At 37.9% G+C, this 27,553-nt stretch overlaps 1 protein-coding gene across 4 annotated transcripts in view; it reads right to left on the reverse strand.

Annotated features, from left to right (window-relative positions):
- The window catches only part of TRAPPC9 (trafficking protein particle complex subunit 9), a 451,266-nt gene that overhangs the window by 419,686 nt on the left and 4,027 nt on the right, over positions 1–27,553 (reverse strand). For 3 of the 4 annotated variants that reach the window (XM_058832179.1, XM_058832180.1, XM_058832178.1), the window contains exons 3-9: positions 19,461–19,606; positions 17,130–17,258; positions 13,248–13,274; positions 11,947–12,068; positions 10,092–10,217; positions 4,934–5,150; positions 2,695–2,838 (exon numbers count right to left, since the gene is read on the reverse strand). In XM_058832179.1, the coding sequence (XP_058688162.1) occupies positions 2,695–2,838; positions 4,934–5,150; positions 10,092–10,217; positions 11,947–12,068; positions 13,248–13,274; positions 17,130–17,258; positions 19,461–19,606 (911 nt within the window). The remainder of the gene's footprint in view (positions 1–2,694; positions 2,839–4,933; positions 5,151–10,091; positions 10,218–11,946; positions 12,069–13,247; positions 13,275–17,129; positions 17,259–19,460; positions 19,607–27,553) is intronic. The other variant, XM_058832181.1, reaches the window with a different exon arrangement.

Here is a 27,553-nt window from a genome sequence, read left to right on the forward strand (position 1 = left end):
ATTTTAATTCTTATTTAAAGAAAGTGATTCTTAAGGCCTTGTTACCATTAAAACATAATAGCTTGAAATTAGAGGTTTTACACAGAATTTAGTACCTCTTTTTGCTTAGCAGAAGACTGCATTTTACATATTTATGTAACTAAATAGCTATATTTTAAATCAAACTTTTAGCTTCCATGTTGTTAAAGTACTGACTGACATCTCCCATTTACGTGATGATACTCTTTATTTAGATTTGCCAGGCTGCATGGTTGGAGATTCAAGTAAATTCAAGTAAACATAGACAAGCTGTATTTTAAAATGCGTCATTCTATTGAAACATTAAATTTTGTTTTAAACACACACCAGTTTTAACTATGCATTTGTGTTCCTTTAACAGAAGCATGAGTTTCTAATTAATAAATCTAGATTTCATTGGAACAAATAAATCTCATTAGCTGAATTTCTACTTAGAGAATCATTTTTTTTTTCCTCTTCCTGAAGTCCTGGTATCCCAGCTTTGACTGAATGTGTAAATGAATAGAGTTAGGTTTAAAAACTAGAAAATGTTCCTTTTCTGTGTCTAGAGGCAGCTAATCCTGAGAGAAAAAGGGTTAGAAGGTCAAGTTCCAGAGCCAAATGTTTAGCTGGTAACTTCCTCTCAGCTTGAGAGTTTTCACTTCTATTTATTCTAATTTTAAAAATGATCTGCAAACTACCCAAACTTTAAATACAAGAATAGGACTTAGCAGATAATGAGTAATAAGCTTTAAAAATATGAAGTTTATTTAGGAAAGAACACATTCAAGTGAAAACTGACTTTTCAAAGGAGCTTTCCTCCACCCTTAGTAACTGGTGATTTTCTATGCACCAGAGAAAAACAGTAAAATCTGAGCATTCTTGAACTCCAATACCACTTCATTATTTCTATTTTCTAATTAAACAATTATTTCAATTCTTCAAAACAATTACTTCAACTTAACATTAACAAAATGTTAAGGATTAAGAAAACCTGGACACTGCAGTCATGTGACATCAGAGAAGAATATTAATGACACCTTTTTACCAGTTTATAAGGGAACAGTTCACAGTAAGTAAAATAACCTAATCCTCTTCCTTCAACTGTCTTGCTTTTGTTCTTTACTACAATTCAAGATTGAAGGAGGTTTGTTGGTTTATTTTTTCCTAATATTCCAATATTTTTAGAAGAACTATAAATTCAAAGTAACTTTCTGTGCTAAATGGACCCTTGCACAACATCAGCTTGAGCTTGATGGTCTTGGAGGCCTTTTGCATCCATAATTATTCTATGGGCACATAGTACCAATCTTAGAAGAGTTACCAAAAAAAATTACATGCCAGAAATACATTTCTGGCGCTGTCATCCACACTTTGGCTCCTGTGGAACAGCACTCACCATGTTTGAGCAAGAGCTTATCAATAAAAGACATCAAACTCAACAGCAAGTTCTATTTTAGATGCATTCAGGAGAGAAGGAAAAAATATTCACTGTTTTTCAAATACATGGGAGAATATTTAGTTTGATTTTTTTCAAAGGCACAAAACATCACACTTATCCTAGGCCTTATGAAACTGGAAGCTTTACTCAGACACACAAAGGCTGAAGGCAAAGAACATAGAAGTTTCTTGTCTTTAAGAGTTCAACCTTTTTAGGATTAAGGATTAACAGTATCACATGTGGAAATGCAGAGTTGAAGAGTTTAAAACCTTGTCTTCAGCACTTTCCATACACATATCAACAAAGCTTCACTGTAAGTCCTGGAAAATCCAAGGACCTTTTGACAGAAAATGAAATCTACAGGCAGAAAGCAAATTTATTGCAGTTTGTCAGCTCCTCTCCTTCCTGCAGCACTGATTTGAGCCACTAAACAGAGGCAATAAAGCAGGCAAATACCTGAAGTTTGCCAACAAAGTTCTTTGCTGCAGGAGTCTCTAAGGGGAGACTTTTGACCATAATTGAAGGAGAAAAAAAAAAGGAAAACAGAAGAAACAACCTAAACTTTTTCATTTCCTTCCTCTTTATCGTAAACAAAGGAGTAACTGGAAAAAAATGCATTTTTTCACCTAGCTTACTGAGAAGCAAAACCAATTTTAAAAATATCTCTCAGTACTCATTAAGATCATTAGTCTCATTAAGCTGGGTGATAAACAAGTCAGTATGGAACATTTTTCCTAAGAAACATAATATAAAATAAGAGTTGTCACTTTTGGCTTTTCCAGGTGATTCTGTAAATGTTACAGAACACAGCTACCCCACAGAAGGACACATCATTCCCACACATCATCCAAACACATCATTCCCATTTCTGAAAATCACCCACAGACACATTCATTGCATTCTCAACCTCTGACAAATTAAATCCTGTTAACATTTATTGCTGAATTAAAAAAAAAAATAAGAAAAACTGCAGAAATGTAAAGGAACTTAAGGCCACTTAAACACTGTTTAACTTGAGTCCATCACATTCTAAGAGTTAGAAACACAGAATGGTTTGGGTTGGAAAGGATCTTAAAGATCATCTAATTTCAACTCTTTGTTGACTGACTACCATCAACAACCCACGCAGGCATACGCAGAATTCCCCAACTTCCATGTCCTCCATTCCTTCCCAAATTAACTGTATTTCAAAACAGAGTCAGATTATTTGACTGTGGGTCAGAAGTAAAAAAATCTGCTTCTTTAAAAAGCTCTACCTTGGTCAGAAAGGAAATCCAGCATGGTTTGGAGCAGGAAGGAGAGATGTCTGACACACAGGGCGGGATTGCCCATCCTCCTGGAAGCATAGACGAGTTCATGGAGCAAACGCATCTGCACTGCAGCCCATCCCCTGTGAGTTCCTGGGAAAAATGCAGGTATTTAATGTATTTTAAAGATGGAAGTCATCACAAACACATTGATTTTGGTTTCCTTCATATGCTAAGCAGTAATTTTATGGCACTTCTGTCAATCACCCAATGGTTGTTACAAAACCCAAATCTTGTACTCAACACAAAATTAGGATTGCTGTATTTGCTTGAATGTCTAAACATGAAATCAAGTTTTGTTTTATGTACTTGTCTATCAACTAATAAATGTATAATTAAAATTCTGAAGAGGAAGTTAACACTTCCCAAAAAACAAAATTATATACAAAACCTTTAAAGCTTATACTTTTTTTTTTAATTTCCCTGGACAATGCATATGAGATTTCATACAGAAACTGAAATCACAAAATCACAGAATGGTTTGGATTGGAAAGGACCTTAAAGATTATCTATTTCCAACTCCCTGCCATAGGCAGGGGCACCTTCCCATTGAACAGGTTGTTCCAAGCCCCATCCATCCTGGCTTTGGACACTTCCAGGGGTGGGGCAGCCACAGCTTCTCAGGGCAACCTGTGCAGGGTCCTCACCACTCACAGTAAAGAATTTCCTCCTAATACCCTTTCAGTTTGAAGCCATTCCCCCATGTCCTGACCCCATGCTCTTGTAAAAAAGAAACAAAAAACACCAACCTAGAAATTCTTAACTCTCTTTAAAGACCAAGCAACATAAAATTAATAAAATAAAACTTTAGAACACAAGGCACACATCCTGATTTCTAGTCTTTAAGTTTCAGACTATGAATTACTTCATATTTGCGGAGTAACTGTGGAAAAAATAAATAGATCATCATAGCATAACCTTCCTTTCAGAGCCATAATATGCAGCACTCTCCATGAAGTTTAACCTGCTTTTAGTAGTAAGCAACAGCAATAATTTTTAAATAACAGATATTTCAAGATGTGCAATACTTCATAAACTTCAACAGCCTTCCTTCTAATATCACCCATCAGCATTTGGCAAACTGTCTTAGGAATATTTACTGCAACCAAACCTTGAGAGTTTATATTTTGAGAGTCTCATTATTTTTCATGTGTGAAATGTCATTTCTATCTTAGAGTTTGCAGTGATCTTTCCATATGTCTCTAAAAGAGCCATTTAGGGGATAAAAAATGAGACAACGCACTTCAGTGTAACATGAAGGTAAGGTAAAAATGAAAGATAAACACCAATCATGTCCTTTCTTTGCTTTTCTAATTATAATTTCTTGCAGAACTTCTACAACTTCTCCCAATGCAGTCCCATCCCAGGCCACAGCATATTTTTCCCACCACATTCCCTCTTCCTAGATTCTTAGCATCTTTCCACCCAGTCCATGTGGCATTTGCTACCTCCTCTCACATATAATTTGACTGCCAAATCACAACAGTTTTAAAAAATCCCAACACTAACCATCCACAAATACAGCTCAGCCCAGCCCATCACTTCCTGCTCCTCGCCTGCAGCTACAACATTTAAGGAACAGTCCCCAAAACTGCTGCTGTATAACGCAATGCAAGGTTTTGGAAAGGTTTACTCAAAAGCAACTGCCAAGCAGCATTTTAACTGTCTCTGATCTCATTTGTGGGAATATGTGACATATTTGACCCTATTTATTACATTATAGGTATCTATGCATGTCTATATACAAAAACATGTAAAAGGATTTTTAATCTTTCTTTATAAGATCAAACAGCTACAAAACCAAAACAAATGCAATTTCTCATGGAACAGCTGAAGGCACTTTAATTTAAAAAATAATCCAAAATAATATATGACGTTTTTACGTACTGAGAAGCATATTATCAAAACAAAGACATTTTTGAAAAACATAAGAAACTAAGTTTTCATAAATAACACATAATTACTTCCAGCAAACAGGGAACCACAGCAACACATCCAGCAGTGGTTTGCAGGAATTTGAAATTATTGGAACAACACTAAGAAAAAGTGAAGGTACAATGTTAAACAACTGCTTTATCTGCTGCAATTAGTTTCAGATTAGCAAATCATTTCGGTCCAGTATGAAATCTCTCAAGAAAATTATTATGGAAAAGCAGCTAAGTGCCTAACTGTGGTAATCCACACTGACCTTTGCTGAAGTCTTGAGGGTCCAGGGAGAGGCTGTAGCCAGGCAGAGTCTCCAGCAGCAGTTTGTAGCAGGCCCTCCAGCCGGGCTCAGGGATGCTGGGGGCCGCGCACTGCATGGCCGCGATGCGCTTGAAAAACGCCGATTTTCGGTGGAAACCGATGCGCTCGTACAGCTCCGACAGGATGCTGTAACGCTGGATCTTCTCCTCTTCTGAGAGCTGCAGTTTGAAGGGAAAATATAAATGGACTGGTTTTTATCAAAGATTTAAAGTGCTGAGTTTTAAAAAACTAACAGGAGGAAAAACACGGTGGCAGACATTGGCGCTGCAGAAGGCCAGGGATTTGCACTCAGCCAGGCATGACAGCTTCTGCAGCCAAGAAAACTTAAGCTTGGTTCAACTGTTAACAAAAGCTGCAAAGATGAAGTTCTGCAGCTTCAACTTTATTTGTCAGTGGTACTAACAAGTAAATAGTCAAAACAGTAAATAGTCAAAACAGTCAGTAACAGCTAAACAGCTCCACATTGTATGGAAGATACTTAACATGATATTCATGTGAGTGCAAAAATATATCGCTTCCAAGATTTATTGATTCACTAAGATTTTCATCCCTTAAAGATTAAATCTAATCTTGAAATCTCAGGCTATGAAAGCAAGAAACTACTGTCTCAATTTTTATGTCTCTAATCTTGTAAACCACAAATTTTTCATTCCATGAAATTGTACTGTGATTTATACACTGTGAGACTGAATCACAGAATCATAAAATGGTTTGGATTGGAAGGGACCTTAAACATCATCTTGTTCCAACTGCCTGTCATGGGCAGGAATGTCTTTTTCTAGACCAGGCGGCTCCAAGCCCCATCCAACCTGGCCTTGAACATTCCCAGGAATTCCCAACCACAGCTCCTCTGGCAAACCTGTGCCAGGGTCTCACCACTGCCTTGCACAAAGCAAGTTTTGGAGGGTAGCAGTGAGTTCAATGGGAGCTTGTCCCAACAAGGTAAAAAATAATGTTGAAGTAGAAAAATGTCACAGAAATGACACAGACCCAAATTTCTTCACTGAGTCAAGTATTGGAACAGCCTGCCCAGGGACACGGTGGAGCCACTATCCCTGAAGGGCTTTAAAAGATGTGTAGATGTGGCACTTGGGGACATGGTTTAGTGCTGAGCTTGGCAGTGCTGAGTTAATGGCTGGTCTTGAGGTCTATTCCAACCTAAATAACTCCATGATATATTTGCACACTGCCAAAAAGTGAGGTGGAATTTAGTTAAAGTCCTGTTAGACTTAAAGTTGAAACCAACTTGATAAGGAACTACCACCATGTGCTTTTTTAGCTTATCAGTGTATTGGCCAAAGTCCCAGGTAACTTAATTCTTTTTGCCTCTGGCCTGAATGATAATCTTGCTTTGGAGTCAGCCAGCCACGAAGAAACTGCCACAGAAACTCTGGATGATTCTCACTCTCTGTTCCAGCAGCCAGAAGTGCAGACCAATGCTGACACCTAGTGCACAGGATCTGGCACAATCAAAAGCACTAGAATGTACTTCAAATTACTCTAAAGCTGCCAACACCTTTTGCAAAAGTGTTTCAAGCGACAAACTTCATCCAAAAATAGCCCTAAAGGACAGAAACAGTAACTCGTTCTTCAAAACTGGAAGTATCAATCAGTGTGCTCAACTTCAGACGCTTAAAAGCTTGGACAGTCAAGGGAAGCTGATCACCACACTGGCTGGCTTTTACAAAAATGATTAGGAATTAGAAGCTCTCTTGTAAGCAGGTTCAAAATGTCTTTCAGCTGCTTAAATCCTGATATAATTACAAAAAGTAGTTTGTTCTCACAAGTCACTTCTAATTTTGGACGTAGGGATATGAGACACATCAAAGAGGAGTTTTCAGAGGGCACTGCGACCTTATCTGACAGTTCAAATCTTTGTACTTCAGGATATGAAGAAATCCACAGAGTGGCAAAGCATTTTGGAAAGTTTCAGACAATTTTGAAAGCTGAAGTTGCTATTTTTTTCAGAACTGACAACAGAAGACAGTGCCTGGATGTTAAAGAACCGCCTATCCCTAAGAAAGACCAAGCCCTGTATCAAGAGTTGTGAAAAAAGATAATTGCACCAGGGTGAAAACTTTCAGAAACCAATGCAGCTGGACAAAACAGAAAACACAAAAGGAAAACAGAGAAAAAAATTGGAGAAGTTATCAGAGTTCCCAAAGACAATCACTCAGAAAGAACACAAGGTCTCATACTGAAGTTACTTATTTATGCCATTTATAACAGGCTAGAACAATAAAAAATATAGCAGTAAAGTTGAAAAGGGCAGAAGCACACGATCAGGAAATAAAGCAAAAGAAGTTTCAAAAAAAACCATATCAAAAGCTATTCCTTAAACACAAATACTGACCATGTTCACTAAATTCTTTAAGATGAGAAACTAAATTCATTAAGATAATAAAAGACAAGGTCATGCACTGCCAGGAGCACTGTCTACCTAAATAGCATAATTGGAACAACTATGAGAAAGGCAGCAGATTCCCAAGAAGTTTTATTTTCATCATATCTAAGTTTTTACTAGTGTTACATAACTTGTGGCTTAATGGTTGTCCCCAAAGTTACTCAAGTATTTTCCTCAGCTGCAGGAAACTTTTTTCATCACCACAAAAACAGCAAAACTGCATTTTCCTGAGCACAGTTAGTTATGTGCTACCATCCAGGAACTTAAAAGAAGAAAAAAATGAGAAAAAACCCGCACAGATACTCCAAGTAATTAATTCTGGGAAGATTGCAGCAGGCCATTCTGCAACATCTACGAACATCTTTCCTGACCTCAGAAATTTATAAAAGCCTGTAAAGTGGCTGTAAAACAGCCATCACCTGAAGCCCAGCATCATTTCCACCTGGTTAATTTTTATTTAACTGCTTTACCAGACAACTGCACCTGGAAAGGCTGCAAGTCACTATCCAGGTAATAGAGCCAGGTTTTTTTCTCAGGCTTGTTTCAAGTCAGGCTTCCAAAGAATGCAGCTTTTTATTTGTTTTTTAATTATTCCTTACTATATTAAAATTTTATAATCTCACATTCTCTGTAATTATATTTTACAATTTCTTCCTCATAACTGGATGCAAAGTCTTATTACTCTGCAGCTCATCAGAAAATACCAACTACATTATACTACCAGACTAAGTATGAAATTGAATTTATGGGTAGGAAGTAGTTTTCCTGTTTCTAAGTCTTACACTTGAACCTGTGAGGTGTTTTTTCTGCTGCAGAATATTGGTTGTGCCGACGTTCTATTTACCTGCAAATGAAAAGCACTGTCCTACAGTTTATTCCCTCAGCTATCACAGGATGACTCCTCCCCTGAGTTAGTCCAAATTATTAATAATACAACTCTTATTTGTTTCCATGTTTTATACAGTAAATATTAAAAAGCTAGAAATACAATTCCCAGCCATATCTCTCTTTACAGAAAATGCATTTTCCAGCCCTGGGGAATGCCCTGGAAAGATCATCCTACTGTTATTTCACATTATGCCAAGTTGCTCCCCAGCCACGCAGAGATCCCACTCTGTTCTGGTTGCAGGTTCACTGGCAGCTTAGATCAGGGCATGTTTTTCATATTGCCAAGCTTTGTGTTTCTGTTATTAGGCAATACATATCAACTACTGAAGAGGCAAGTACTTTACCATTCACTGGGTGTTGGGGGTTAGGATTTTTGCTTCTGATTCTTTCTCTCATGGAATTTTGTCCCATCTGGTAAGACCAGATGTTACTCATGTTGGTAAGAGACAATAATGACCAGTACTTAACAGTGACCAAAGAAATGGCCAAGGCAGGGAAGGGTGGAGCTGGCTCCTCTCTTACCTCGGGTTTTGTCCTTGAGAAGGGCAAAAATACCAAGAGATTTTTTTTTTCCCCATGTCTTTGCCTGAAAACCCCAGACTTTCAGAGTTATAATAATTTGGAGGGAAGGGGGTCACATTTTCTATTCTGAGGGAGGTTCCCACCCTCCTTGTCAGATACCTGTGTTTCAAACCAAGATATTGGGTCTTATAGTTTTCCTCTGATAAAAAGTAAAAGTTGCAGTATCAGTGGTGTTAGGGAGAACAGGGTCTTCTCTTAATGGCAGTAATTGCTTCCAGAAAAAGAAACAACAATAGTATTGGAGTTTGTAGGCAACAAGAATAATGGCACCAGAACAAGAGGATGGGTAAACAACAACAACAATGGGTGCAGAACTGCCAGAAAAAAAAACAGATTACAGAATTAAAGAGAAGGCCTTTAGTACTACAAGGACTGTGGCAATTAAGGCACTCTGTAACAAGATTGATGATTTTTTTAACAGCTTATCAATTAATTATTGTCTCATTTATGCTTTGTTAGAAAATTGATTCCAGAGAAAATATGAAATGAAAGAAAGTATTCTACCTCCCTCATAAATCTGCTGTCCCTGTCTGGGCCTAATAAGGTCAATGGTGTGGACTTAAACTGTTCATCTTCCCAAGATGTAATGGCCAAAAACCAGTAAGAAACCTAACAGCTTTTTGTTAGTTCTTTCAACCACAGCAATCTCTCTGTGAGCCGTGACACCAAGCGTGAGACACTGCTCAAGTGTTAATGTTATTTTGTGGTGATACTGAGCACTTTCCACACAGTTCCAAACACTGATTTCCCCCCTGAATTCCTTTTTGATTTGGCTTAATTAAGACTTTGCACTACACAACAAAAATTCAGTTGATTAAGAACACTAATCAGACTCTTCAGCTCACTCTGCAACGCGCCATTCCTGATTTGCTCAGTTTCATTGCATGAGATGCAATCAAGAAAATTTTAAAAATCCACTACAGAGCAGTCCCAGGCAGCTGTTTTCCCCTAGTACAACATCACAAGAGAACAACAATGGGATTTTTTCACTTTCACAAGGGAGAAGAAGCAACAGAGTTTAATCTCAAACCAAATCCTCATGTTTTTTGATGAATTCACAATACATTGTAACCCAGACTCACAGATGTGAAAATCTTCAGAAGTCAAGCCCTAGTCAGAAGGAAGGCAGTGATACAGAAAATAAACTGGTGTCTCCTGAATCTACGTGACTTTCAGTATATTCTGTCAAATGACAAGACAAAAATAATTGGACTTTCCAACTGACCTGCCGGAGATTGATATAAACTGCATTTTGCAGAAACTCAGAGGCTTCCATGCTCCTCTTCTGCATTGCCAGGACTCTCACAGCCTTCACACAAGCCTCCAGTTCAATCACACCAGCGTTCTTGTACTTGGAGAGGGAGAAAATTAAAATAATATTGAAGTATTGCACCTGATAGATTTTATAAACATTTCTGCTCATCACATAAATCAGCTGTCATATCCTCCAAACCCAGCAACTCCTTAATGCTAATGGCCACCCTGTTAAATTATTAACATTACACAAGGGAAAGTTAAGGTGTCATCTAAAATACTATTGTGCAAAACAGCTGTTTTCAGCCTCTTCACTCACTGCTCTCACTTTGAGACAGAGCACAGCTTCAGTCTGAGAATTCAGGCAAGGAGAAAAACTGGGAATATTGGAACCATTTGGGATAACTTCATATAAATGGTTGGTTGTGGGTGCTGCGTCTGCAAATAAACTCTACCTTTACGATGCAAATATTTTTATTACATTACATATTTATTACATTGCATACCTTACATTTTATTACATCCATTTTCTCTTTAGTTAAAACAATATTCCTGATGACAAGAGAATAAGAAACCAATCCAAGTATTCCAGTACTTGTCTGCAAAACCTTTGTTGTAAATGACTGTTTAGTGATTTAGCTTGCTTCAGGAAGCTAAGGAGACAATGTAGATGTGCATTGAACTGTTTGTGCTCAGATAACCAACAGGCAATTTTCTAGCCAGACAATCCGATCTGGTGATTTCCTCAAACAACACTGATACTGGATATTTGATCTGGCCCACCTCCTGCTGAATTCTCTTCACGTATTTATATTTGAAAACTAATGGGAGAAAGAAAGCTCAATAATAAAATGCAAGAGTTAAGCCAGCAAAGCTGTCACATATTTCCCTCTTGTGCATTTGTATTAAAAAAGCAAATCACTGGAGATTGAATCAATTTTAGAAGGTGCTACAAAAGTTTTTTCAGCTGAGTGAGAACATAAAAAATATGCAGAAAGTGCTGCTTCCTCGGCATTCAAGCAAGGGGCTACTCTGTAGGTCTGGAACAGACAGAAGGTAACTGTGCTTGTCTTGAATGGTTATAAATCAGTCCTGACACAAAGCTCTTGGTTATTTCAAGTGAAGCTGCAGTGAAGCACAATTATTACTTGCTGAGAGCACAGTGCATATTATAAATAATCAAAATATAAATATCCTGCCTTAAGCCAAAGTCCAATAATTTTATATTTCTAGAGACATCACACTCTTTCAAGATGAGAAACGTACCCTTAAGGTAACATTAAAAAGTTGAATGCATCCTTGACAATCATTGTTTTACTGATGGATTTTAATTTATCTGACACTATGCCCAGAACTATCACCTTTCATTGCTCCTGATCATAAATTAACTCATGCACACAACTGAGCTTGTTTCACTTGGAGAGTCTCCCTTCAATGTGGACATGAAAATGCCTATAATAAATATTTACAAGCTTATTCTAAAGATACTTTATCAAACAAGAGAAATACCTGAAACTAAAAAGTGATTAAGTAACTCCACTGCAATACAATTAAAATTGTCTTTACTGTTGATGTGGACACTGAGCCACTATTTTCACAGTACAAAACAATTTGTTTTCTTTTCTTATTATGATTGCAGACATTAAGCTACTTTTCCATCTCAGGCACTGAGCATTTGCACAAAAACCTAAAAACTCCTCCAGAAGAGCTGGAACATGTTTTGCAAACCTCACCACCATGCTTAACAAGATCCTTCAAAACCAAAGCCTCAGCAGTTCACTGTTGAAAAGAACTTAAGGTGTTTGTTTAAAAATAACCAGGATTACCTTGCCATAGTAAGAAATGGCTTCTTTATATTTTTCTATGATGTCTTCGGGACTCAGGCAGTTCTTGGCACGTCCTATCTCAGCACTGGTATCTGCATTTATCCCGTTGGACGTCAGAGCACCTAGAACAGAACAGGGTCAGAAATGACCACAAGTGTTCTTGGCAAATGCTAAATATCTAAAAAGCAAGCTAGGGTATGCTAGGTCTGACACAGAATACACAAAGTACACTTGCCCCACCTAGACAGAAAGGAAATAATCTTTCACTTAGTAAGAAACAAATATATTAATGATTTTTAGCACTTATCTGAATGTTTAGACTATGAATAAAATATAGATTGCTAAAATTATATTATGGCCACATCTGAATAGATGGTTTTAATCTTTGAACTATTCCTTCTTCTACTTTAAAACTGTGTTTCTAAACCACACCTTAGGGAAAAAAAAGGCTCAGACAAAACAATAAGAAATAGGTTTTCTTATATAAAAAAGAAGGCAAGAGACAAAAAGGTCTATATAGGGATAGGAATTTGAAATAGATGCCAAGGAAATCTGGGATTTTAAAAAGAAAATGAAAATTTTATTTTTTGAACTTGATTTTATTGAGGAGTTAACGTAATAAAAGTGAAAATACATCAAAGGTTTGGCATGGTCCAATACCTTTTTACATATTACTTAATCTGTAGCATTATACTGTAATTTATTTAGGATTATACACAAATTTATTTCTTCAAGAGGTTTCTCTGCTAAAATGGCAAAAAAATGTGTCTCAGAGCTGGCTCTAACTGTTAATAGACAGTTAAAAACTACTGTGAAAAGTATTTCTGAATATACTGAGCGAGCAGAAAGAATGTTTCTTTACATACTTAAATGCTAAGGCAACTTTTTTAATATGTTTATTAACCTTAAGGAATCAGACCAAGCACATGGAGTTTAAGAGCATTTTTATGGAAGTGAAAGATGTTTGGTGACGGAGGGAATACCATGACACTACAGAAATACAGATGATCCTTTAGGTTGGATACTTCAAAAATATTTTAAAATCCTCACTACTCATGGAAAGAAATCCTGTTGATTAGAATTTATGGAGACACGATCATGGAACTACAGCATTTATTTTGTGCCAGTTACCCTTCAGTCTCTGTAATTTCTCAAGATTTATAGCCAAAAACTGAAGCATCAGTTTCAGTGTCAGGGATCACTACTAGTTTTGGCAAGTGGCAATAACTATCTATACAATTGCAAAACACATCAAATAATACAAGAAAATATTTTGGAAACATGCAGGAAAATAAATGTACCTGGATCAATGAGAACTTCTTGTGCCCCTAAAAGGAGGAACAAAAATGATTTTTTTCAGCCTTAAATAGAGCCAGCAAAGTAAGTTCTTACAATGTTTTATAACATTCAGGCTTGAACAAAATCATTCAGATTTATCAGGATTATCACTGCTATTGTGAAGGACTACCAGTTATAATTCAAGTAGTCACCATATGCTAAATCTCATTTTGTCACTAAATAAATGTAAAAGTCTATAAAGTTGCAATGAGTTCTAAGACACACTAAGAATTTCAGAATTTTCAGTATATAATTTAGAGCCACATCTTCTTTCCTATATTGTTTTGGTTAGCAAGTTTCCATTACAGTCCACTTAATATTAGTGACAGGACCTACAGTATTTAAATCTCCTTGTGGGAGCTCATTTAATCTGCTCCATACTCTAGAATAACATTTCCAAGTCATTTTATCCCTTCTAATCATCATTCATTTCTCTCCATAGTATTTTCTGAATAATTGAGTCATGTCAATCCCATAAACCAGACTGTCCATGTAAGAGCTACCAAGAGTACTGCAGAGTTGTATTACCAGGTATGGAACACCTCATTGCTCTAAACTTTAAACATGGTTAAACATGGCAATAAAATTGTTCATATCAAGGGTTAAGCAGTCAAAAAGAATTATTTTATCAGCAAAACAGACCCTTCAGTTGATTTGCTCAGATTCCACACAAGTGAAACAGAGATTTAAATCTAGACCCAACACACCAACACTTCACTCAGGTGTCATAATTCTGCCTGGGGAAAGAGGAAGGTCAGGCAACAAAATCAAGATCTTAGAACTCCCAACAAATAAAATCCAATAGAGAAATCCAAAACAGTCAGTGACCTAAGCATAAAGCAATCCAGACTCATCTTGTTTGACATACAAATCCCTTAACTGACAGACTACATCCAGATTTCCTGGCCAGGAGGAACTGAGCAAGTCAGAATTTTCCCTTACACTGAAGGCTGCAGAGACACATCCAGGAATTCGAGGGGACACAGCCTAAACCTGTCCCCACACAAACAAAAGGGTTTAGATTCCTGAGAAGTCAAAGCTCCTTTTTCACAGAATCACAGAATGATTTGGAAAGGGACCTTAAAGACCATCAAGTTCCAACTCCCTGTCCACAGGCAGGGGCACCTTCCACTAGAGCAGATTGCTCAAAAACCCCATCCAACCTGACCCTGAACACTTCCAGGGATGGGCAGCCACGGTATAGAGCAGAAGCTCACTTGTATTTTGGAGCTTTCTTTCCAAAGTTGTTTCTACACAAAGCAGACTTCCCATTTGCTGAGCAGCCAGGTCCCTGTGCTGTAGCCTAAAAATGACAAATGATGGAAATCACACGGGATTCTAGAGAAAGATGTTTCTCTTGGCTGGATCAGGGCAAGAAATGTCATCCTGTGAAGGCTGAAGTACAAGCACTATAAGAGGTGCAATTCCAGGTACTAGAGGAAATACTAAAGGTAACTCCTACATCTACATGCCCCAAAATCAGGCACAAATGACAGTTCCAAGTGTGGCATTTCTTGAATTGTGAAGAATTTGGAAACCCTTTTTTTTTCTGGCTTTATCCCATAAAAGGATTCAGTGGAATTTGTTCCCCAGATTAATCACTGCCCTCACAAAATCAATTACAGCAAAAGAGACTATAACCAAAGGTGCAGTCTGAAAAGATTTCAAATGAAAGGCACTGCAGAGTCAGGAATAGGTAATAAAAAGAAACTTTCAGAAAATTTTGTAGGAAAACGACATCACAGCAACAGCTGTTTGGCCAGAGAGCTCAGCAGTTCACACCTCAAAACACAGAGATCATAACCAGAGTTGGGAAACAATATCTTATGGGCCACAAAGTAATATTTGAGTTTGAAAAGGATGACAAAAAAAACTGTAATCAGTTTTTCTTCACAGAAAAGCCCTTTGAAAAATCTTGTCATATGAAACTAAAACATTTGTAAAACGTTTTACACATTAAAAGTAACACTAACAAGTTTGCAAACTGGACTTTGAAATACAAGACAACTTAAACAGAAGCCCAGCAATAATATACCCAAAACGCATTCAATTATTCTGAGAGCTGTGACTTGTAACCAGGAGTACCCATGACAAACAAACAGTGCAATATCTCCTGATAAATATTCATTTAAAAGTAGACAAAGGTCACTAACCAGGTTAAATTGCAACAGCCAATGTAAAATGCATTCATAGGTCATGGGACCAAATGCACAGATTTTAATGACTGGATATTGTATAAAAATTAGTATTCTGTCCTGAAATAAGGTAATTTCACTATCACAATTATCTGATTTCAACACATGCAGTTTATAATAAAGGTAATACAAAGCAAGTGTTTACTAGATTGTGACTTATAAAAAAATAAAGATGGGTGGTTGTTTCCTTTAGATGAAGGAATTAATTTTGACCACATTGCACACAAGAGAAATTAACACCAGCACTTAAACCCAGCTATTTTTCAGCCCTGATTGAATGCATACACAGCAGCAGCTGTGCTGAGTTAGCCCAAAGGCCCATGTAGCTCACACTAATCAATGTATTCTCGTTTCCCTACCCCAGCCCAGCCTCTCCTGAAAGCCACAAAACCATTCAGGAGCTGTAACACCATGTGACAGGTGTCAGCTTATGTGACAGGCTCATCTGAGACAACCACAAATGAGCAGAGAGGATCACTGACCATCAGCTAAACACCAGGAACCAAATGAGAACTAATAGAGCTGTGTGGGGGTGCAGCCCAGCAGCTCAGATACACGAGAGCTCTTACAGACAGGCTGAGGAGTCACTCCCTACAGGGATATCGGGTTCACTGTAGGGAAAGAACATCTTGGGATTGTAGAAGATTCCTTCTGGGCTGTGAGGGACGAGTCAAAGACAAAGAGAAGGAGGGACTGAGGCAGTTTAGGGAACAAGCATGGAAAAACAGAGAGTGCATATATGTGTGTGTGTGTGTTGCTCTAGCCACCAACAACTGGAATGGGATCTGGGTCTCAACCTTGGGGGTTGAGGTGCCAGCAAGTGGTCCAATCCAGTGGCCAGCTCCTGGATAGATAGAGGCTGTGTGTTCTCTGTCTGTTCCTCCTGGCCTGCTGGGAATTCCTGCCCAGACCCCTGTCTGCTTGGGGACATGGATCTGCAGCAGCCTTGCCTCTCTCACACACACCACCAGATGTCTGAAAGACAAGGAGTTCCATGTCATCCTTGTAGGCTGGATAAAGAGTAACTCCTTTCACCTGCTTCTCCATCTGCTCAGCTCTGTTTGATGTTCCCCAGTTCTTCTCCTGAAAGAAACACTGAACCTTTGATTCCTACCCATCCTTTTTCACAATGTTTACTATATTACAGATTGCTCTCATATTTCTCCTCAGCCATCTCTTTTGCAGTCCAAGAGTTTAGAAAAAGTATACTAAACCTTAAAAATTATGTTGGCCTATTGGCATTTCATTAATAAAATTTACTTATTACTCGTTGACTTTAGAATAGCAAAAATCTTTGAATAAAATGTATCCAACTTAATTCTTTCTAATACATGCAGCTCTGTCAGATCATATTTTATAAAAACTGTCTGCATCTCATCCAGCAAAATTCAAACTAACACAGACACTACTAACAATCAGGTGAAAAAATCAAAAGCTTTGCAATTCTATGCAAAGCATATGTGTTGACATTAACACCAAAACAGAAAAGTCATTGCAAAAGTCTAAAAACTATGAAAACAAATTCTTCCCTAAACCTCCCTCCTCTGATTAATCCTGCCATCTGTATAATTTTACAGAGTTAGGATATGGGGAGAAGTTTTCAGACGTTTAGTGGTGGCAAACAGAATAAAACTGAGATGGCATCCTTACCTGGCCTGTGCCTGTTGCCTGCCTCAGCAGAAAGGGAACCTCCTTGAGCCCTGCGAGACCCAACTTTACCCCCAGTGCCACCCGGGTAGTGATAGATGACAGATGCTGAACACAACCCTTCAAGGGCAGCTGCAGAGAAAAGAAAAAAAAAGCCAACAGATTAGTAGAGACATTTGCAAGAAGTGAAGTATCCTGTGGTAAAGGCCTGTTTGTTATCAAACAAAATATGCCTGAAACTGGAGGTCTAATGACAAAGGCCACAGAAAATTCTGAGATACTCAATGTGCTTAAAGTGTTTACCCTCAGAGCTCCCATTGCCCCAGCCTTTACTGAAAGAATCTGCAGGAGTAAGAACTTGTCATAGTAGAGGAAGCTCACATGAAAAGCACTTAATCCAACAATTTTGTGGATGCAATTCCACAAAACCAGGTAAGATGCCAAGAGAGCTGACCAAGGTAAGACCACTCTCTCATCACCTCCAACAGGTTCACATCCATTGGGGGAGGTTTCTAGTGGCTGGGAAAAGGGAAACGTCATCTTCTTTGAGAAGGAAGTACCAGCACAAATAGATCAATATCAGCTCCCTGGAGAGGCTACACAGAAGTCCTGCTGGAAGCACATAAAGTGAAAGAAGGTGTCCCTGAACAGCACACATTAATTTATTGAGGATAAATCAGTCTCTGGCAACTTCATTGCCTCCTATGAGGAGATGATAAGCTCAGTAGACAAAGGAACAGCAGTGGATGTTGTGTGTTTTGGCTTTCAGAACATCTTTGGACATGGTCGCCCACTGAATGCTTGCAGCCAAATGAGGAAGACTGGGAGAGCTGGCCTATAAAATAGGTGGAAAATCAGCTGAACAGACATACTCAAAGACTTGTGATCAGCCAAATGGCTGCCTGGGACCAGTGGTGTCCCTCAGGGGGACTCATGCCTTCATTAAGTGCCTGGATGATTGCATAGAGCGCACCCAGAAACTCCCTGGGTGACAACAAATTGGGGAAACAGGAGGGCAGGCCTTCAATGCAGAGAGAACTTGTCAGGCTGGAGATAGAGGCTGGCAGGAGCCTCATCCCAAAGCAAGGCTGGTGGGAGGCCAAAAAAAGGGTCGGGGGATTGGAGCTCCTGGGCATATGAGAAGAAGAGAGAACTGGGCTGGCTCAGCCTTACAGAACAAGAGGCTGAAGGTTCATGTTCCTGCTGCCTTTAAAACACCCAGTGGGAAGGTAGGGAAGACATGGAGGCAGGTGCTCCTCAGGGGTGCAGTGAACAGATGAGTGCCAACACAAATGGACACAGGAAGGTCTCCTTTAAGGTAGGACCAATTTATGTTTTATGGTTGGAGTTTTTCAAATTATAATCAGAAAAATGTTAGAAAAGGTTGCTCAAAGACTGTAGAATTTCCATCATTAAATATGCCTGAAATTCACCTGGACAGGTCCTGAACAACCTGATTTAACTGGATGTGATATAACCAGATCAGACTTACTGACTTATCAAATTTATTTACTTATTAACTTACAAAATTATCAAAATTACTTGGATTGGAAGAGTACTCTGGAGAATTCTAAGTAGAATTTGAGGAATCCTGAGCCATTTAAGTTTTTGGAATTGTAGAAGGAAAGAAGTAGGAGGTCAAAAGGTGTTAAGGTTTACACAGTATGTAACCTACAGGGCCATTAAGAAGATAAATGGGTTTCCATGTGGAATGAGAAAGCTAAAAGCAGAACTGGCGACAGTGACTGTCCTGAAAGGGTATGAAACTAAGAAGCAGAAACTGTGCTCAAAGATCATTTGTATGGCAACTAAATAACAAAAAGCAGGTGTGGGAAAAAAAAAAAAAAAAAAAAAGAAAAGGAAGGAAAGGATGGAAGAAAGGCAGAGGAAAAAAGCAAATCCTAGAACAGAACATGAAAGGAAATGATGCTAGTGGAAGTTTAACACTTGCAGCTTTGGGAGATGTAAAGACAAAAATCTTTTCCTAACAGTCCACAGTGGATATCCATAGGAAATATTTTTAAAACACCTATACAATTCAGTGAAAAAAATCAAATACTTTCCAAAGAATCATTAAAAAGTCAGACACATTCTCTTTTTTAAGTACATGCTTTTCTACAGTAACACAATTTATCAGTAACACAGTTTAGGTTTTCCTAAACACATCCTTTCTCATGTCTTATTGACCAATTTTTGCTTCAACCCAATTTTTACTCACACCTGATATCCAGATTTTGGTCACTAAAATCATTACTGCTTTTCACAATGAGTAAGGAAATTACAGAGGATAATTTGATTCACTTGGGCTTAGCTGCTGACACCACCTAATCCTACCTCCAAGCCACAGGAAGTCGTTGACAGAGCGCAGCAGCTCCACTGCCATGTGATAATGCACCAAGGAATCCTGCAGCATCCCAGCCTGCAGACACAGGTCTCCCACGTGCTTCCGCATCCGGCCTTGGCAGCGCTTCTTGTAGTGTCTGCAAAATGAAAGGTGCACTTCAGTTACTGGCAGGGAATGCTTCTCTGGGGTAAAAAACACCTAAAGTAGTTTTCTTTCCTCCTTAATAGCAGATCAACATTAATTTACTCTCTGACTCTATGGAAATATGAATGCTAACTACCATAATATGCTAAAGGACCAACAATTTTAGGATAGTGGAAAAAAGGAACGTATCACAGGTTTTGGCTACACAGTGTTTACACAGTGTCCAAGGTTGAAATGCAAGATGTAACCAAAAGTAAGTATTCTATTACCAGCTGTTAAAACCAGGTGGGGCAGTGTTCTTTATCTCTTCTATGACCCATCCCTTATAACTCCAGGGAGATATCTTCTGTTCATGGGCCATTGAGTCTCACTGCAAGACTGATAAAATGACATCATCCCACTGTGAGATGCTCCACCCAGGGGGAGGAGCCAAACATTCCTACCTGGATATAATCTGAGACTTGGAATAACCAGTCAGCCTTTTTCCACTGGATTCCCAGAGGAAGACTAGACTGTTCTCCATCAACACTGGACTTTCAGAGGAAATCTACACCCTTCTACAGGATCACTGCTTCAACAGAACCACATCTGTCGCTCCAGTAGGACTGCAGCCAGCATTTAATCAGACTGCTAGCAACACCCTGACCAACAGGGTATCAGGTTGTATTCTCATTCTGTCAGTGGTTTTTGTACTACTGCATTTTATTTTAATTTTCCTATTAAGTAGTACGGGGTTTTATATACATACTGGTCAAGAACTGCTATTCCTACTCTCATATCTTTGCCTTAGAGCCCCTTAATTTCAAAATTATAATAATTTAGAGGGAGGGGGCTTACATTTTCCATTTCAAGGGAGGCTCTTGCCTTCTTTAGCAGACACCTGTCTTTTCAAACCAAGACACACAGCTAGAGTCACATGCCCTGAAAACCTCCAAAGCAAGGCTCCTGCAGACTACAGTGAGTATTTGGCTGCCTGTCCCTACCTGATATGCTGCCTTTTTTGCTTTCCCAGTACACCCAAAAGCTCATTGTTAATCCAGGGTGGTCTCTTGTTCTGCCTTCTTCCTTTCCCTCAGTAGGGGATGGATTGTTCTTGTGCTTTCAGGAAACAGTTCCTGAATGAGTTCCAGAACTCCATGGATGCTACTCATTAAATCCCTCACATTTTGTCTCTGAGCATATTAAATGTGACCTTTCCAAAATCCTGCTCTGGGCCTCTGCTCTCCTCTGCTGGGACCCTCTCCACACACAGCCCAAAGGTATCAGGGGCCCAGAACCCCCTAAACCACCCCACCACCCCCCTCCAGACCTCACAATCCTGTTCCCAGCCCCTTCTTTTAAAGGGATGATGAGTGAAAAAGCACCATCATTTCAGGCAACAGCTGACAGGGTTTCTCCTCCTACTCTATTTTTACATGTTAAAATAAATGGTGATGTTCTTCCCAAATGAACAGACAAAGCCCGTTAAATATATTCAACAGACACCTTGGTACAGGTGAAAAGGCAACTTGGGCAAAAATCTGTGTGATAAAGGCACTAATCCTACTATTTGGTATTTAGTATTTGGTTTTTTAGTATGTTTCAGCTAAAGAAACATAACAGATGCAAAGCAAGACACTGGACTTGGAAAACACATCATGGTTTAAGTGACAGTTCAGAACAACTCTCCTCTCTGAAGTTCATGAACAATCCTCCTGCTCTCCCTTCTGCAAAAGTTTTCCCTGGCAAGATTGTCCTTGCACTATAATTATAAAATTCCTTCATGAGTAAGAAATTTAAATGCCAACTTAGATATTGTATTAATTTATCTACATTACTTTCAATAGTATATCTTGTTGTTCTAACAGTGTCTTCTAAGTACATACAGAGCGGCATGCAAATTCACTTTCCACACAGCACTCAGGAAAAATAAACTCTAATTTCTTCAAGTAGTTTAAACTAAAATAAAAGTCTATCAAAAATGAAATTTTAATTAGGAGAATTGCTGCAGATGTCATTATTTATTCCATACATGAAGTCCAAAGAATCTGGTAAAAATACAAAGAACCATCTTGGATTGACATAGTTGAAAATTTTGAGCTTTTAGGAGATGTAGTGATACTTTTTCAATTTAATTAATTTCATCAGAAAAGCTGTTGAACAGGTTTCCCAGAGAAGATGTGGATGCTCCATCGCTGGAAGTGTCCCAGGCCAGGTTGAATGGGGCTTGGAGCAGCCTGGTCTAGTGCAAGGTGTTCCTGACCATGGCAGAGGGGTTGAAACGAGATAATCTTTAAGGTTTGTTCCAGCCCAAACCAGCCTTTGACTTTTTAAAAAGTTAACAGAACTATTTGAACTTAACTTAAAAAAAAAAATTAAAAAAAAAAAAATTAAAAAAACCCTAGGGTTACACACACTCTCCAGATGCTGAACTCTTATTCCTAGAGTGAGACCTGAATGCAAGAGTTATGCCAATGTTATGGAATGAAACCAGGTTTGGGGCTGTGGGGGTTTTTTTTCAAGCAAAGAACTTCCCAGAAGACCCTAAAGATAAACTGAAATGTCACTGAAATAATCTCTGTCAGGCATCTGAACAAACTGTCTTCATGAAGTCTGTAATGTAGAAATTATAAAAGAAAGAGGCACAGAACATATGAAATGTAAGGGTAGGAATAAGGACATTCATTTATTTCCTTTAGATTTGAAGGCAGAAAGGCCAGAAGGAATGGCAAGAATCCAAACAATTACATGCCACTGGTTTATTTTGCCTTCAAGGCTATCAGTTTGGCTTGGGTAGTTTACACCAAAGAGAAGCATCTTTTCAGCCACCAAATGTCTTATTCCTTGCAGTTGGTTTGGAAAAGGGAGATAAAGTAACTGATTTATATGGATGGGGGACAGAAATTGAAAGAGAAAATATACAGAAGTACAGACAATGGCCTTATAAAAACTAAAGAGAAAAGCTATCAGAACCAGTGTTATTGTCTACCAAAAAAAGTGGAAATAATGAAAGAAGACAAGAAATATGTCTCCTATTGCTTTTCTCCATCTAAAGAAGTTACAATACCTATATAAATGTTTGCACTTCTCTGATCTATCACACCATATTCACAATTGATTTGAGGGTGTTGACATTAAATGAAGCTCAATACAACTGTTGTTCTTTATTTAGATGTGTCAGGAATTGAAATATTTGTCTTATTTTTCAACTAGCCTGTATTTTATAGATATTTTAAGAACAAAAATGCAAGAAAATTCAAAGTGAAAGCTAAAGTTGCTCTTTATGAACTATGGAAGGGCACCAAATCTTACCAAGATTTCAGTCTGAGCTTTGAGTTGTAGAAAAAAAAACTCATCAAAAAGTTCCTTCATAATCTGGAATCAGCATTGCACAAGAGAGTTTAAATTGATTATAAATCAGATTTTCCTACTCTGTGCACTCCAGATTGAAAATAGCATTGTAAATGTTATATTGCTTTAACTGGTTTTTTTGTTTTTTAAGTAAGTAGTGGAATTGGAGAATCACTGTTTCCTTACACAGCTATAATTCCTTCCAAAGATGCCACTGCTCCCAATTCCCTGTCTCTACACTTTCAAGCAATCTTTATGTTTATGGACAAATTAAAGTTCTTATTCTCTCAAAACTGTACTTTAGAAGTGTTCTTTCAGATTTTTCAGCTAGCAGATGATTAAGTTCATAAATATGAGTCATACAGCAAAGGAAAAGAGATGATGCCTGACTCCTAAATCAGGACCTGATACCGGAATAGTTTTGATCACACAGCCTCACCACCAGGTCTTCCTTAACATAATTCTGCTGCTAATTTATACCCATATCAATATATCTGAAGTTTGAAGGCGTTTATTCACCCAGACATCAATAAACATTGCTCATAAAAACACTGTTCTTTGGGAAACTCCTTATTTATAGAGAGATAATTTATTCCTGGTGATGAAGAAATTTACTATTAATTATTCAAGGACTGCTTTCATTCCACCTGTTATTAGGCTCTTTAAGGTATTGCCAAAACAGGATCCATCTCCTACAGCCCCTGCAAGTCAATGCCATCCTCTTGGAAAATGTTTTCTCACTAATTATAGAGCAAGTTTGTACCAAACAAATGTATAAACTGTTTCTTAATTAGGCACTCACAATTAAGTACAATAAAATCAATTACTTCAAGTATATCCAAAAAGACAAAAGGAAAAAACTTCATTGAAATGAAACCCACACTCCACAAACTGCAAAACTTAATCTACTTCACATTTGGGAAGCCTATTTTAAAAAAAAATCCAGTATCTACAACATCAGGCCCTTAAAATCATGTCCAAGGGACTCACTGTTTCTTCAATGCATCCTGGGGTGCAAATTTAATGAGAAAAAAGTCCTATGTGCATATATATTCATATACATAAGTGTGTGTATATATCAGCATAAAATGATGATTGTTCATTTTAATACTAAGCTAGTTTTGCTTCACAGCTTTAGCTGAAAAACCTGAAGTGAGAAGCTTATAGATATCTTCTCTGTGATTTATTTTTTATTAAAACACTGTTTAAATATTTCTGCTCTCTCCTGCTTAATCCTAATCTATTTAGGGACACATAAATTAAGAACTATTTCCTCTAGGATAAGAGGACAACCTTTCTCTAGGCCAGTTCCTTGCAGCATCCTACTGCCAAGGGGAGTTCATAATAATTTTTCCACAAGAAGACCATTTACAACATTAAATTCCAAAGAAGTACCCAAAGCCTCCCCCTACAAACCCTCTCCTGAGTGTGATGCACTCAGAACCATGCCCAGGGAAGGCAGTGCCACCTCATGCAGGACCAGCCAAGGAATGCTCTTTGCTGTCAGTCACCCAAACTCCTCTTCTGAAGGGCCTCACCACAGGGAAAAATTCCACGGACTACAGAACTAATTCAAAATCTCATTTTCTAAAATTAGTTGGGTTAATTCTCCACCAAACATACTCTTATATTCACAGGAATCACCACAATCATGATCCATCACCACTGCTACTACTTCAAAGTGGAGGACAATAAATCTGGCCCAGGAGCTACGAACTACTCCATTTCCTTTTCTGCCTCATTTGCTCGATAGGATATGTGCTTTATTCTTTCATCTCCAGTTCTTTTCTAGAATCCCAAGATAATTTTATGGAAAATTCAGTGCAACAGAGTTATATTTCAGGACAGAATTTATTTTCACTACAAACCATCCAGAAACAAGTTTGACTTTCTGGATCCTCAAAATTTGGCTAAATTTACAAACAAGAAACATGCAAAATCAATTCTCAAAAGTGTATTCATGCAAAATGCTCCAACAAAAATTTCCATCAAGTTGTACTAATTCCAGTTAGCATGCAGAGCTATAGATATCACCAATCATAACATTATCCAGACTTAGAGACACAGCTACGGCATTGGATCGACTGCCAGAACTTTTGAATTTGGAAATCAAACACAGGCAGCAATAGCTTCATGGCTTTGGAGTTTAAAAAATAAAGCAAATTCCAGAGGCCAGCAGCCGTCTAAGCAGACTATGTGTGTCCTACAAAAAAACTCAGCATTGCTACCAAATATAATTGCCAAACGTGCCAAAAGGGGGCAACTGCAGTGGTGAGGCTCCAGGCAGCAATTATTTTTGTGTGTACTGAAAAAATAAAAGATAAAAAGCAACACTAAAATATGCAATGAAGGCGAAGTGGAGAGGCAGAACATGGGAAAAAAGCTAACTACTTTCAAAGATACACAATCACATCCTACCTTTTTAGACCCAACAACAAACTCACAGGGCAGTATGAGAGAAAAAGGGGGGGAAAAAAAACAGAAAGGAACAAAACAGAAATTAGAAAGACAGAGAACAGAAAGAAAATTAACAGCCACATACACATACTGAGATCATCAACTTTGATAAATCAGTGCACAAATCCCAGCTATGACACCATGTAGAGAAAGGCACATCTATAAACAGGGCCCTACATCCTCATCCCTCCACAGCATTAAATGATGCCAGTGTTAAAAAATAAAGAACCTAAGACACAAACTGATGTAAACAACATTAAAATAAGCTTATCCAACTAGATTTACAATCATACTTAGGTATGCTTATTTTTAGCTGAAAACAAATAAAATAGAAAAGTTAAAACAAGTGGGATTTTCAGTATTTCTGGCACATATGTCTCCTAGTTTTCAGTTTGTAGGATGTTTTTATCATGAGAACATGTCTTTCCATTGTTCTCCATCAATCTCCCAGCCTCTACAAATAACTATCAAGTGCAACTGATTTTAAAAACTTTTTCAATTATCCTCAGCAGCCCTGTGACCACATAAATATTTTGTCCAATTTACAGCCGAAGAAACAGAAAGAAAAAATAAATCAATTTGCCAAAATCCCCTGTTGGCTGAATGATCCAGGAATTAAACCAAGGTCATCATTTCAGTCCTACAATTTCTGTTTAACAGGACAACCCTTCTTCAAAATATTTTAGGGTTTGACCCACTGTTTTTAATATACAAAGTTTTCTACCAGCCAAATAAAGTTCTTCTACACACAAAATTCAGTGAGTTCATGTATGTGAGTTCATGTATCTCAGTCAGTTCTGGGAGTGCATCTCTCCTGCTCATCACACAAGCAACTTGCAAAAGACAAAGACCATCCTCACTTTTCTCAAGAATTACCTTATTTGAAATAATAATTCATCTTCCTAATTTATGAACTTTGCATCTTAAAAGAAGCCAATCAGTTGGCTTCCATGGTAATTATCATGTAACCAAGCTAATGAAAGTCTTCTAACTGGGTGAGGGAGAAGATCAGGTTTACATATATAGCCCTGATCATCATGTAAGTATTAACCCTAATATTTGACCATAAAATACTTGGAGAAGAGTATATTTTAAGATACAAACTATGTTCAGTAGTTTCAATTAGTCTTCATATCTTGTGATCAGAATTATGTGGCCCATGTAAATTCTTAACATATTTGCTCTCAATCTATCATCCCAATAGCTCCAGGCTACAGCTGCACCACACCTTTAATTAGACATTTGCTACACACTGCCATTTAACTTCCATTTTAGAAGTTACAGGAAAAGATGTGCTTATTTAGCCTAAGTAGGCATCCACAATTACAGAAGCGAAGACATACCCACTGTTACAAGAACAGTGTTTCTTCTTTGCCATCTATTTAATAGAGAACATTTGTGCTTTTTAAGTAATTGGTTGCACACTGACTGGGAGGTCAGGATACATGATATACAAAACTTGCAAATAATAAGAAAGTATATAAAAAAGATCAAGGGACTTTCTTTTCCTTTAACCCTTCAGAAATTTCCACCTGTTGTAGAAAAAGCTGTTTCATTTGCCTCAATATCTCAATATCATCATGTTTTTATTTCTTTCTGTAAAATCAGTATGCTGACAGACTCAAAACCAATAAAGTAGCAAAAGTTGCTCTACAAGATGTTCTCATACCATTTCCTGCATTCAAAAAACCTTGAGCCCTCCCTGAACAGAATTACAAATCCAATCTTGCAAAAACAGAAACTGGTCCCCAGCGGAGAAGGTCCTTCCTAGCCCTGTCTCTCCCTGGTATGCAATGCTATCCCTTAATTAGTCAATCTGTCACTACAGAAGGGAATGTGCTAAAATAAAATCCTGTGAACTGCAATCCAAGCAATAAAAAACTCACAAGTAATAAAATGCAATATTATTATCACCAGGTCACATCCAAAGACCTTGGCTTGAAAACATAAGTTAGTTTAATAAACTGATCTGTGTTCAACCTTATTCCATGGACCTGAGTTTCTGCTTTAGAACAGAGGGAAGAGAAGCATCAGGCTACATGAAAAGTGCCTAGAAAAGCTCCTGTGCAGAGAAGCTAGAAATACATTTTCATTCAGCTTTCTGAAGCTTTAATGTATAAATCCTGAGTTTTAAAACAACCGGAAATACTAA

Source organism: Poecile atricapillus, chromosome 2 (genome assembly GCF_030490865.1).
Source record: "Poecile atricapillus isolate bPoeAtr1 chromosome 2, bPoeAtr1.hap1, whole genome shotgun sequence".
NCBI lineage: Eukaryota > Metazoa > Chordata > Aves > Passeriformes > Paridae > Poecile > Poecile atricapillus.